The sequence below is a fragment of the Larus michahellis genome, chromosome 2 (assembly GCF_964199755.1).
Source record: "Larus michahellis chromosome 2, bLarMic1.1, whole genome shotgun sequence".
In the NCBI taxonomy this organism is placed as follows: Eukaryota; Metazoa; Chordata; class Aves; order Charadriiformes; family Laridae; genus Larus; species Larus michahellis.
The window spans coordinates 17,441,972-17,454,980 of record NC_133897.1 but is presented as its reverse complement, the minus strand read 5'-3'; the positions used below and the strand labels follow the sequence as shown (position 1 = coordinate 17,454,980).

Genomic DNA, 13,009 nt, shown 5'->3' with positions numbered 1-13,009 from the left:
CCAGGTGGCTGCTGTTTTGAAGTCACTTCCATATTATATATGTTGCAAAATTGTTTTTGTTAAATTTAAATTTGCTGAGTTCAAATTGGAAAATAAATGCAGCTCACTTTGGATACATATGAAAACTTTGTGCCTTCCGTCCTAAGGCGATTTAATAATTAATCCTATTATCTGTCACTGAAGAAAACAAAGTGCTGAGAAGGTATCATTTGACATTGTCTTCGTTTGGCTGCTGAAGTGGCAGATTAACTCTAAATTCAAAACATGGCTTGCGTTCTTCTGACTGCTCTCTTCAAAGGATGAATGATGACAAATAATTGCTGCTTAGGCCATGCCCACTGTAAAAATGTGCCAAAGTACACGTTAAGAGACGAGGAGGAAGTTTGCTGGCTTCAGAGCAATTCCAGCTACTGGGTCAGCTCCTGTGAAACGTTTTTACCTCCTATTTGGTCAGTTCCTTTAGGAATTTAAAAACGTTTGGAAAAACAAAAGGTGTTTTAACAGTTGGTGTTTGACTTTGTTCTAAGCTTGATTTGGATAAGGTGACAACTGTAGGTGAGTTCTCAAATTTAAACTTATTTGCAGTAAATGCACCTGTATCTGAAGAACAGTCGTTGATTTGGCTTTTTTCATATATTTTGATTAAAAGATCAGCTAATAAAAATCGAGGTAGATGACCTGGAGCTTAATTTGGTATTTTCATCCCAAATGTCTCTGCTGCAGTGTGAGTTTCAGTTCTTTCAGATGTAGCTGTAGGAAAGCAGCCTGGCCACTTCTCACCTCCGGGGAATTTGTTTATAAACATTAATGTGGCTGGACAGTCTTTGCTTGCAAGGTTAAAAGTATTTGATGTGATGTACTGTTGCTGAGGGACTGTAGATAAAAGATGGGCATTAGGAAAGTATTTGAGAAGCTGCATGTAGGTAGTCTGCAGAAACCCTTTCCTGTAGGGCTTTTAAAAGTCTGCAATGCTCTTGTTTCTTTTTATGCTTTCAACTTTAAAATGGAAACAGAATAAAGTCAAGACAAGATCCAATTGGGGGTTGCTTTGTTTCTTAAGCTTGGCCTTTCCCCTGCCACCCAGTGACACAGCATGTTTTACTTGAGTTAACTGGGCTTACATTTCTGAAGCTTTTGTGATACAGGGCTACAAGAGGAGAGTGGGATTCCAGCTGCTCTTGAGAATTTCTTAGGAATTATGATATGGCCATCTGAATTTCTAACTTCATTAAATTCATATTACTACTTTGTTTTGGACCCAGTGGTCTTTACCACTTTAAATCACAAATTAAAGGAATGGTTTTAGCAACTTTTCCAGGTGTCCTCACATAAACCCTTCAAACTCACCTGCAGTGGCAAATTTCAAAAATAAGGTTGTGTAGTTACTTTCAGTTCTCAAATTCTGGACAATGTACGCTTGGTAAAGTTACCTTTGCATAATATTTAACATTCAGAACAGTTTTTAGATGTTTGTGGAATTAATATGATAGTTTGTTTCTCACTTTATCACTTTTCAGTTTGATTAATGTGCTGTGCTTTTATTTTCATGAACAGTCCTCTGTAATTGAGTAATTAGAAAACAAAAAAAGCAGTTGGGAGGGAAGATGGGGAGGAACAATGGGAGCATGCGTTGAGACCTCAAAAATTACCTGAAGTTCTGTTTTCTATAGTAGTGCAGGGAAAGCAAAACCTGAGTGGTTTCTTCAGAAAGATTCAGAAGGAGACACACCTTCACTTATCAGCTGGCCCTCCAGGTATCATAAAGCATAGCTGTGTGGCTAACAATCAGACTACATACCTCCCCTTTCTTTCCCTTTACTCTGTCTTCGTTTAACACTTGCCTTTAATTTTCCTTTAACGGCAGCAAGTTACAAAGTGTTGTTTCTTGCAGATAAACAGCTATCGAAACTTTTCTGAAGCATCTGCTTTTATTGTAATCTATGACCAGTGGTATTTTGAAGAAGTACAAATGCCCCTAGCTTCTTCCACAGCTACTATCGTTCTGGCTTACGCTAATTTTTATAACTTCTTATTTTATCCCACTTTGTACTCTGCAAACCAGCAGATTTTTATACCACACACCAATCTATCTTAGTATTCCCTACAATTAATTCCTTGAATTACAAAGGAGATGGTACAAAAGAAGTAAGAAAAAATTATATTGAAAATTAAAGCAAGATCTTCATCAGAGCGCTAAAAGCAGCTGCTTTCTCCCAGTTTGATAACACATACAGTTAGCCCACCACGAGAAGCATTGCAGGAAGACTCATTTCCATGCTCCTGATTAAAGTAATTCTTATAACCCAGTACTAACATCAGTGTGGATGTTCTGGAGAATGCTTGGTCCATGTAGTTTAAAGAATCACTTTTTCAGACTGAATGCACTTTTTCTGTGCTTAAGTAACTTTGAGAAGTTTCCCTGATAACTGCACCAATCCTCAGAGGTAAGAAACACCAAAATGTTAGGAAGGTTGGTGTTTGAGATAACTTTGGTTATCCTGAATTATTGTCTCAGATGTTCATTTGCCTTTTTTTCTAAATCTTGCTTTTTCAAAATAATGTAAAGTCCAAAACATCTGTTGGTAGCAAGCCTGGAATTGCACATACTTTCAAATAAAGAGCTAGTCTCCTATTGTACTTGAGATTCTCTCCTTCTTTAGAATTAAAATAATTTTTTATACCCATTTGGGAGCAGAGGAAGTACGGGGGTTTCATTTTTAATACTGTGTTCACGATATTTACAAATGCTTGCCCTGTAAGCTCTCCGAACACTCCGCGTGGCTGTAAAACTGTTGGAGAGCTTACCTGCAGGTGTAGCCATACAGCAAAGGCTGCCTCCGGCCGCACGTGCCTGCCTTCCGTTAGTGCAGTTGCATTAAGTGTCTAAAAGTAGAATACGACTCTGTTTTGCATGGATGTTACACAAGTCTAGAGGTGTTTCTAGAAAATACACTGAAGTAAGGTAACTTTGGGGAACATTGCTGCAAGTTTTGCATGTTAGAATGTAACGCGAAATGTTTTAAAACAGAATGCCTGTTTTAAAACAGGCATTGGGGTTGGGTTTTTTTATTTTGTGGGTTTTTTTTTTTTTTAAATCCTTTTCTCCCCTGCAAACCCTCTGAAGAGCAACAGCCATGCCATAGTTTCACTGTGGGCTTTAAGGCTTGCACTGTCAACGTTTTTTTTTCTCCCCTACTGAAACAGGGTACACTACATGTAACATTTTAATTGTCTTATGTGATACAGAAAAGCACAAGTGAAAAAGTCTCTGGCAAAACATCTGAAGGGCTAGGTGGATACAACAAAGTGGTTTTTCATCCCTTTCCCCAGCACAACAGCATCTTCATGAGACACAGAGTGCCCAGTGTTTAGACATCTTCAAAAATCTGACTACGTACATGATTGCCAATAGAATTTGCAATTTCAGGCTCAACCCAACACTTTGATAATATAAAAAGCAGTTTTGATCATCTTGTTTGTTTGAGACTATGGGTATGTGCTGTTTGACAAACGCAGTTGTGACCTCATGGGAACATGCTGTGCGTTCGCAGAGCTTGCTCAGTTACCTTCTCAGGAGTCATGCATGTTCGAGGGCTGTGAGTCACCTGAATGTCTTTGAGCAATGTTGCTGCTAAGATTTGGGGCGGGGGGGGGGGAAGGGGTTGCATCTTAAGATTGCTTTCTTTTATGTATTGATTGCTTTTTATTTTAATATGATGTTGCCGTCTGTACCCACAGTAGGTGTCTGTGTTCCTTCCCAGATTGGGTATTGCTGTTCACAGCTCTAATCCTTTTTCTTTCTTAAAGAGTAAAAGTTAGAGAGAAACTGGTGAAAGAGGAAAGTGCTCGCGGAAGCCCTGAACTTGTCACAGACACAGTATCTCAGAGAAAATCCCATCCAGTGCCAGCCCACTACATGCCTCTTCAGACAGAAACGTCTGCCTTTGATAGGGTTATAAATCAGCCCATCAGTTCAGTCCGCCAACCAATACATGGCTATGTTCAGCCTGCTGGCGTTGCTCACACAGCTCAGCTGATGGCAACAGAAGAACCATCAAACATCTCTGTTGGCAGCCTCCTCCCACCAGACAGTGTTAGCCTCTTAACAAAATCGTCAGCAGTCACTGCATCAGAGAGTGAAAAGGAAGAGGCACTTGGTTATGGAGCAAAGCCTGATGAAGAAGATTCCTTGGAGGGTGAACAGGCTTCCAAAGGCAGAAGACCAATTTTGCCATCTGAGATTCGCAAGCAAGGGAAGAACCACGAAGGTCTCTTTGGAGGAGGAGAATCGGATACCCCCGTGGGGAGTTCCTCTTTCACAAGCAAGCTGAAAACAGTTAACTCCGAAGTTCAGAGAGAGCTGGAGTGCAATAAGAGGCAAGCTCCTGAGCAGCAGTTTAAGACTCCTGAGAACATAGAAAGGAGTGAAGCTGTTATGTACATACAGAGTGGGTCTGTATCGCAGCCTGCCAAGGCAAAAGCTCCTGTTTGGAAAGTGTCAACAACGAAGCATAAAGTCCTGACTCGCTCAATGTCTGACTACACTGTGGCTCCTAAGTTAGAAGCTTTTAAAAGTAAGGAGAGCATGGAAGCAAGTGCACCAAATGGTGAGATTGGCACGGTTGACACAAAAGTCTCTGTTGCCCAGCTCCGCAATGTCTTTCTGGAGACTGCTAAAGCCAACAAGAAAACGGAACTGTAGGTGACATTTCAGACATATTTTCGTGTGAAACTTGCACGTCCTTGGCAAAAATTACACACACTCAACATCAGTTGTGTTCAGCACTTAAAGCACACAGCTTAGCTCTCACCAGTGTGTATTGGAGGCTGAGATGGTTTGAAACCTGCTTTTGTGCTTCTGCTTGCTAGTGCAAGTTGTGATGTGGGGTAGCTGGAATGTGTATGTCTGCGCATGTTACCGGAGGTGCATGCAGAGTGATCTCTAGTGAATTGTTGAGATGCTTACATCTATGCTTTACTTTTCTCTTCTATTTTCTTTTCTACGTGCTTTCTATCATGTGGTTTAAAAGTGAATCTCGGTTTGAGACGTCAACGGCAGGTAGCACTTTGTCTGCCAATGGTGACCGTGAAAGAGGGCCACGAAAGCCAAGGCGCTATTTTTCACCTGGTGAAAATAGAAAGACTTCTGAGAGATTTAAAACTCAACCTATAACGTCAGCAGAACGAAAGGAGACAGATAGGTAGGCACGTACGTAGCTCTGTGTAGCGTTCTGGTGCAGGTAAACATGAACAGGCTTGTGAAGAGACTTTGTTGATTTATTAGCATGAATGTTTTGCAAGGTTGTTGTTCCTGTTTAAAAACAGTCAAGTATTTGTTATAGCTGCTTATAAAATAAAAACTAAAACACTGACGACAAAAACAATTTGTTGCAAATCCCTCCCATGTAAAATGGTGAACAATAAATCATGGTGAAGTATTATAGCTGTCTGGTTCTGTCTAATGAATAAATGTCTGGTTTTATATAAAAAGTTTCCTTTCAATCTACTCTGCTTTACCATTTACTTTTTTTTGTAAACAACCAAAGCTACATATTTTATGTTAAAAGAGCTGGCAGCAAATCTTAGACTTTTATCTTCTGCAAGATGTACTGGACATCATTTTCCTTTAGTGTATTTAAGTTTGGCTGCAGTTGCTTGCCTTTCTGCTTTATTAGAGGATGTCAAAGTGGAAGCTGTTGAAACCTGAAAAATAGATAAAGTTTTCCTACTCTCAAGACTTTTGAGGTCCTGCTACTTCAGATGGATTTTGAATTTAATTTTTGATGTCTTGTTTCCAACTAACTCCTTTCTTCTTGATAATTTTTCACTAGGTCAATCTTGACTGCAGAAATACCAACTGCTGAAGGTATGTTACTATACTGTTTTCTAAGGAAGAAATGGGAGCAAATGGGTTTGGTTTTGACTGAAGAACTGTTGATAAAGGCAAACAAAGTCCACTTGAAAATAACTATCATTACCCATAATATGTTTGAAGTACCACTTTTCCTTGGGCCATGTCTACTACAGACTTGATTTCAAATTCATTTAAAGTCTGTCTGTGGATACCTAACTTCCTATGGGAGGCCAGGAGTGGAATGGCTTGACACTTTTCAACATAGTTGTTGGGTTTTTTTCTGATTTAGACACTATAAATAAGCTAGTTGGTGGAAAAAAGTTACACATTTTAATCAGTGGTCTAGGAATAATAACTAAAAAAGTCTTTAGTGTAAAATTGATATTGGTAACATGTTTTCTAGCTAAGGAAATAGCAAGATGCTTGTTATTGAATTATATAATTCAGTCTGCCATCTTGCTTCTCTTTCCCTCTTGTCACTCTTGGCAAGTCTGGCACAAATTAAGTGGGTAATCTCATGAGTAGCTAAATTTAGATTTAATGCCTTATGCTATTTGAAAGCTGATATTCTCTGCAGCTTTGAGATGCTGGCCCCTGGATCTGGAGGATGCTGATTTCAGCTCCTAAGGATACCAGTTGAGCCTATGAAAAATGGGGACACAAGGTGGTAATCAGAATGACCACCTTCCAGGAGAGACCACCTTGTATGGTCAACTAGTAGAAAATAACAGTTCTATACAGCAGGATGAATACTGAGCCTTAAGACAGTCTATCAGTCTAATTATTTTCTTAGTCTGTGTGTTGTCATAGACTAGTGTAATAAGTTTGACTATTCATAAAAGGTTGTTCGGAAAACTGGCAAGCACATGAACTGTGCTGAAGACAAGTCATTTGCTCTCAAATCCTGTTAAGAATTTTCCTCGATGCAATACATATAAATATAAGTAAAATTTACACAATATGGTTCATGGTAAGTCTTTTGTTAAAAGGGAGTAACAGCCAGCTTATTTGATGATGGTGTTCTTGTCAAAGTAAAGTATCATTTTTGAGGAGTTCAGAAATCATATAATCAAAAAACACCCTTGCACGTAATATGAGCTTGATTCATTACGTTCAGTCTCCTTTTTTTTTTTCTTCCTTTGTGTAGACGAAGAAAAACTGGATGACCGAGCCAAACTAAGCGTAGCTGCAAAGCGGCTGCTTTTTAGAGTAAGTATTACATTTTCTTAATAGAAGGCTGAGTTAAACATTTCACATACAAGATGCTGAAGAACCCAAAATGCATTAGAATGAAGTGTAATGCAGTTAACAAAGTCCAAGCTACATAACTTTTTTCTTTTTTACTTCATCTGACTTACCTACACCGTAGACCTGTTGCTCTAAAGCCTTCTTTAAGAACATCATTTAGAGAGATGTGTATTGAGTTTTAACTCTGTGACGCCTACTGTGCAATTACATCCTGCTTCTAGTTCAGAGATGGGCATTTGGGAAATTTACTATTTTGCATGCAAGAAAACTAAAAAGAAAGTACTGTCTTAGAAATTTGCTTCCATGGTTTTAATTATGATATATGTCCTCTTAGGAAATGGAAAAATCATTTGAAATGAAAAATATTCCTAAACCACCTACAAGAAGTTCAGCAGTAGAGAGAAGACTGCGGCGTTTGCAGGATAGATCGCATACACAACCAATTACTAGTGAGGAAGTGGTCATTGCAGCTACGTAAGTCTTGTACATATGTTGGTTCCTGCTTTTAAATCTGGGAGTAAGTTCCATATATGTGGCATTTACAACTTTGTAGCAAGGAAAACATTTATCATTAAGGGCCAACTTCCTGGAGAACCACAGGGAAAGCTATATTGAAATGCCTTTTTAGAAGTAGAGGGACTAGTAAAGGATAACTTGCATGAACTGTAACTTGCGGAAAGCATTAGAACCTGTAGATTAGGTAAACAGGATTAATCACAGCATTGGTTTGTAACTCAAATGAAAAAGATCCTTTGCCCTGAGGGAAATCTGCACAATTTCTTATGGAATGTATTTGTACTGGGGAAAACCTTTTGCACTCTGAAATCTCAAATGTACTTTTTGGAAATGCGTTTCTTGCACTCTGGTCATACATCATGAAATTTTCCTGAGAAAAGGGAAGTCATTTTGGGGCAAAATTAAACAAAGGGGAATGAACATTCACCGAAAGATCTACTAAAAGATAGCTTGTGTTATGGGTAATGAGTAACTTCAAGAGACAACCTGTTTGCTTCTCTAGGTTTTTAGTTCTTTCAAAGTATTTGAAGCTATTTTGCAGAGGTCGCAGCAGATAACGCAGTTAATTCAAAATCATTGCTGTTTGTTTTTTTTCTGTTTTGTTTTGGTTTGGTTTTGGTCTTTTCTGTAGTTAACACTTAATGTATTGCTTTTCTTAATGCTTTTTTCTTCTCTCTCCCTGTGAATTTTCCCTCCTTGGCAATTCTTTAAAGTGAATCTACCCCTGCTTCACGTTCTGTGAATACCCACACAGTAGTGACAAGAGTACCTAGCCCCACTGTAGTTAAGAGCACTGTACAACCTATCAGGTACTGGGGGGGATAAACATGCATGTTACATCGAGCACAAGATTCCTCAATAGCAGATGCATCTTTAAACTCTTGAATGCCTTTTCAATGTGTCAAGTCAATACTCGTTTCAAGAAAATTTAAAACATTCGTCAGCTTCATTTATGTTTGCATGGTAAAACAATGCAGCTTTTTTTCTTTTGTCAAGCATCTGTTTTCAGGATCTTTCTAACCACACTTAGCTGTTCTAGAAGCATATTCTTCTTCTTTGTGAAAGAAATTATTTTGCATGTGAGCAAACCAACAGAACCCTCTTTGCTCTTGTACGTTTTTTTTATACAGTAATGTCATCTTGAGATGAAAATACAAAGGCTGGGTGCTTGATTTCACAAGCAGTACATATCCTCTTTGTCTGTCTCTACATATATTTTTTTTAGCTTGCAAAATTAAAGGAAAGATAAGAAATTGCACCACCTATAGGTAAAGTTTCAGAATACTGTTTGCCTGTTTTGAATGAGAGAATTTTAGCAGAGACCATGACAGAAAAAAAAAAAAGAGAATACTACTAATTCCATAAATGTGGCTGAATCTAGCTAGAGGTGAACAAAATATATTACTGTAGAGACAAATGCAGTTACAGCTTTTATGAATGAATGTGTCTGCCTTCAGCATTGGTGAAACAATCTTCAAAATTAATAGAGTGTAGTTCAAAACTATTTTTTGTTGTTGAGTTACACCAGATAACTCAAAACAAAAGACAGTCTGAATTCTGTTCCACTTCAATTTAAGAGGCATTACAATTTATGCTAACCTAAAAGCAGCACTAACTTGGAGTTTAAATCCATCTTTTGAATGTTTTTATCATATCTGCTCCACAAATTATTTCTAATAAAATTGAATTTTACATAAATTGCACTGTAGGACCCGTGTTTGTTCTACAGCAGGCATCTTAAGTGTCTCTCCATATCTCTGTATTCTGTGTAAAGAGATTGGTCTGAACAAAATCTCTCTTCAATCTTGAGTTCACCTTTTAAAAAAAATCTGTAGTGTCCTAATCAAATGAATTTGTGAATGAAAATTTAACTTTTTTAAATCTTCAGCTGTTGAATTAGAACTCATCATGCCAATGTTGAACCACTGCATAACCACTTAGGCTGCTATATTACATTGGCTATTGTGCTTCATGTGCAGTTCTTCTGCTTCTATCAGGTTCAGATTTTAAAACTTCGTAACAGCTTCTTCAAAACTCATTTCCAGTTCTGTTTCTTCAGCTTGCAGGCATCAGCACACCAAAAAATTTTAGCTAAAGAGGAGATAAGAGCAGCCAAAGAGGCAATGGGGCAAGATCAGTCTGATGAACCAGATTCTTCCACCTTAAGTTTGGCAGAAAAGATGGCTTTGTTTAACAAACTGTCTCAACCAGTATCCAGGGCCATTTCCACAAGGAGTCGAGGAGATATTAGGCACAGGAGAATGAATGCTCGTTACCAGACACAGCCAGTCACTCTTGGAGAAGTTGAGCAGGTAAGTGCAATCTTAACTCTCTTCTATTTCTTTTCTTTTATTGGAGAAAACGGCTTCGCTGTAAGAGCTGGCCTTTCTTTGCTCTGAGCTACACATTGGGGTCATGATGTATTCACAGGAAAAAGCTTGTCAGGAAGCAGTCCTCTGACACGGAGGAACAGCATCCTCTGAAATGTTCAACTTCATTGGTGTGGTTTTTTTAAGTAATTCAAGAGTATATCATCTTCCTGATTAGTGCATGCTGTACCTTTCACAGTGTCTGTCTTTTCTGGTACAACATTACATGTCTTCTAAAAGTAAATTCTTGACCAAAGGGGTAAAAACTGTGACACATATCATTGTGCTTTAGATGTATTTTCAGGGGATTTTGAAGCTTTGTCATGTGCAACTTTCAGACTCTTTCTTGAAAGCACTTGTGTATTTCCATCATTAGTTAGGACATAATCTGTCATTTTCCTCTGGGAGAGGGGATTGATTTTTATTATTTTTTTTTCTAATAGCAGAATACTCTTGAAATTCAGAAAGTCATGGTAAAAATGAAGTTATTTAATATGTGCAGTGGAATTGGGCTTCCTGTTCTGAAATCCTTCATGTAATTGGAACTGCAAAGGAATACCTTTTTAGTGAAGTTTGAGCATAAGATGTTTAGCAGTGATCTTTCAGAGCTGATATTCACGACCGCAGAAACATCAGTCCCTTAGTATTACAGCTTTAAAAGAAATCACTTTAACAGTGAAGCACAACTTCTATGCATGTCTTTTTTCTAGGGATTTGGATCAATCTGAGCATTATAAAGCTCCTGCCCTTCTCTTTCTGTGTGCTTCATTCGTGATTATACATTTTTCCATATTATAATCAATAGAATAGCAAGAAGGCAGGATTTAACCATATTGGTGCAAAGTTGTACAGGTAGATAATTGTACTTTATGCCTGCTTTACTTAGGCATGAAGTAGTAGAAAATATTTAGCAAATTAACTTTAGCAAGATTTCCAGACCTTACGTAGTCCTCTTTCCATTCGTTTTTCATATGCCACCGCTGTCACAGCCTGGCCTTTCTAATGATTGTGTCACTAACTTGTTTGGGGGCAAGGAAGGAGATCAACAGAAATGGGCTGAAGCGGATGGGAAAGAAGCCAATGACAGTCACAGTAGTTTGTCAGACTTTTACAGAAAAGCTCTTCAAGCAAGGAAACGCAGAGGAAGCATGTTTTGTCATCTCTTTCTGAACATAGCAAAAGAAACCAGAGATGCCTGAATCAAGTTCAATGGGAGTGTATTTTCAAAAAGGCTTTCTATAGTGAACTGTTCATTTGGAGTGTTGGGATGTTTTGAGATGCAGTTATGGTTTTTCTAGGAAGAAACAAAAGGAAGGTATCAAAACCAATAACTAGAGCTTACGTTACCAAAATACATAATTGCAAATGTAAATATCTTGTAATTAAAGCTGAAATCCCTTTGCTGATCTCCTCTAAATTTCTAATTCTGATAGATGCAATGGAAAAAGAGTAAACTGGTAACTATTTTCTTAATCTTTCTTTGGAACCTTTGAGCTAGCCTAGTAGTCTTTGCTCTGCTTTCCGTTTTGTTTAATGAGTGGTTAACGTGTTGTCCATGCTTTATGGAATTTGCATGTGCATTTTAAGTTTTCAGTTGATTTGGTGTGATTTTGTCTGTTCTTTTTGCATGCTGTTCACTAGCACTGCAGTTTAAGAAAACAACAAAACGCCAAACAAAAAATTTCTCCTGATGTGTATGAAGGCATGTTTGTCAGTCCCTCTCATAGCTTTTGTCTCCTTTGGAGAAGACAAAGCCAAGCTCTGCATTTCAGGAAAATTTTGCATCTCAACTGCCTCTAGGAAAACTTTATGAAATTATTATGTTAGAAGAGTAGAAAAGATAACTGTTCCACTTTAGAGGCCAGCAGGGCAAATTTGGAGGTTTCTTTAATATGCTTCTTGTATTCAAATACTTTGGTCTGAGACGTACATGACAGCCAATGCTTCATATCTGAAAAAGTCTTAGACTAACAGTCCTGCATGAAGGTGATTTATGTGGCAGAAGCATCAGCAATGTCTTCCCTGTGTAGAACAGCACGGAGCAGTCTGGCGCTGAGCTAGCTCCAGAGCTGGAAGCTGCATAACCGTATCAGAGCAGAGCTGTGCCAAAGCTAATTAGCCCTCCTGAGATGCAGAGTTGATTAGCCTGGGCACATGGCATGTCATCCGGTGTCTGGAACCTGAACTAATTTCTTTCCCCAGTGCTGCACAGCACCGTGTCAGTATGAAACTTTGCGTGGAGCTCTGACACAACGTCATGTTGCATGCTACACATACACCTTTTATTACTAAAGATGTTGCTGTCGACATGCAGTCTTTTCTTCCCTGGTGGAGTAAGCCGTCTGCAGCCAAATTATGGGGGCATTGTTGCTCTCCTTATCTGTTTCTAGTCTATATTTATAGAGCACTGTATTCACACGGAAGCACATCTCTGAAGAACTGATGTGATTAGATTGTTTTTGGGAACTGATGATTTCAGAGCTTTTACATCTCTTTGATTTTTATTTTTTTTGTTCATAGGTACAAAATGAAAGTGGAAAAATTACTCCCCTGTCAACTTCAGTTGCAACATCAGTTTCAACGATGGCATCTACCCTTTCTCCGCTGTACGCTGGAGACCTGCACACGAAACCAGCTAGTGATGGAAGCGTGAGCACTGCCGCTAGAGCGGATCTGAGATTCCACTCTTCAGCAGAAAACTCGGACTCTTCAGGAAAACACACACAGAAGTCAGAACAGTGGCAGCCCTCGGTGGAAGCGGTAGAAAGCAACAGAGCATCAAAGAAGCATGAAGAAGAGAGAAAGAGGTTTCTAGCACGTGAAGCTAATGAAATTACAAAGTACAGCTCCTTTGAGGAGGAAACCACACATCCTGTTCCTGAAAAAACAGGAGACTACCACAAAGAGACAACATACAGCTTCCTGAGGAAGGGCAGCATGGAACTGTTCAGTTCACAAGCACTTTTTCAGCCTCTTGAACAGAAAGAAATTGATACTCATACGCAAGGTAAATGGGAAGTCA

General features: G+C 38.7%; 1 protein-coding gene across 45 annotated transcripts in view; it reads left to right on the top strand.

Moving 5' to 3' along the window:
• Window positions 1-13,009, top strand: part of SVIL (supervillin) — a 141,632-nt gene that overhangs the window by 87,830 nt on the left and 40,793 nt on the right. For 12 of the 45 annotated variants that reach the window (XM_074574349.1, XM_074574354.1, XM_074574337.1 and 9 more), the window contains 10 exons: window positions 1,671-1,754; window positions 3,808-4,698; window positions 5,031-5,201; window positions 5,832-5,866; window positions 7,002-7,063; window positions 7,437-7,576; window positions 8,332-8,427; window positions 9,678-9,930; window positions 11,421-11,444; window positions 12,508-12,994. In XM_074574349.1, the coding sequence (XP_074430450.1) occupies window positions 1,671-1,754; window positions 3,808-4,698; window positions 5,031-5,201; window positions 5,832-5,866; window positions 7,002-7,063; window positions 7,437-7,576; window positions 8,332-8,427; window positions 9,678-9,930; window positions 11,421-11,444; window positions 12,508-12,994 (2,243 nt within the window). The remainder of the gene's footprint in view (window positions 1-1,670; window positions 1,755-3,807; window positions 4,699-5,030; window positions 5,202-5,831; window positions 5,867-7,001; window positions 7,064-7,436; window positions 7,577-8,331; window positions 8,428-9,677; window positions 9,931-11,420; window positions 11,445-12,507; window positions 12,995-13,009) is intronic. The other 33 variants (XM_074574342.1, XM_074574338.1, XM_074574327.1 and 30 more) reach the window with 12 other exon arrangements.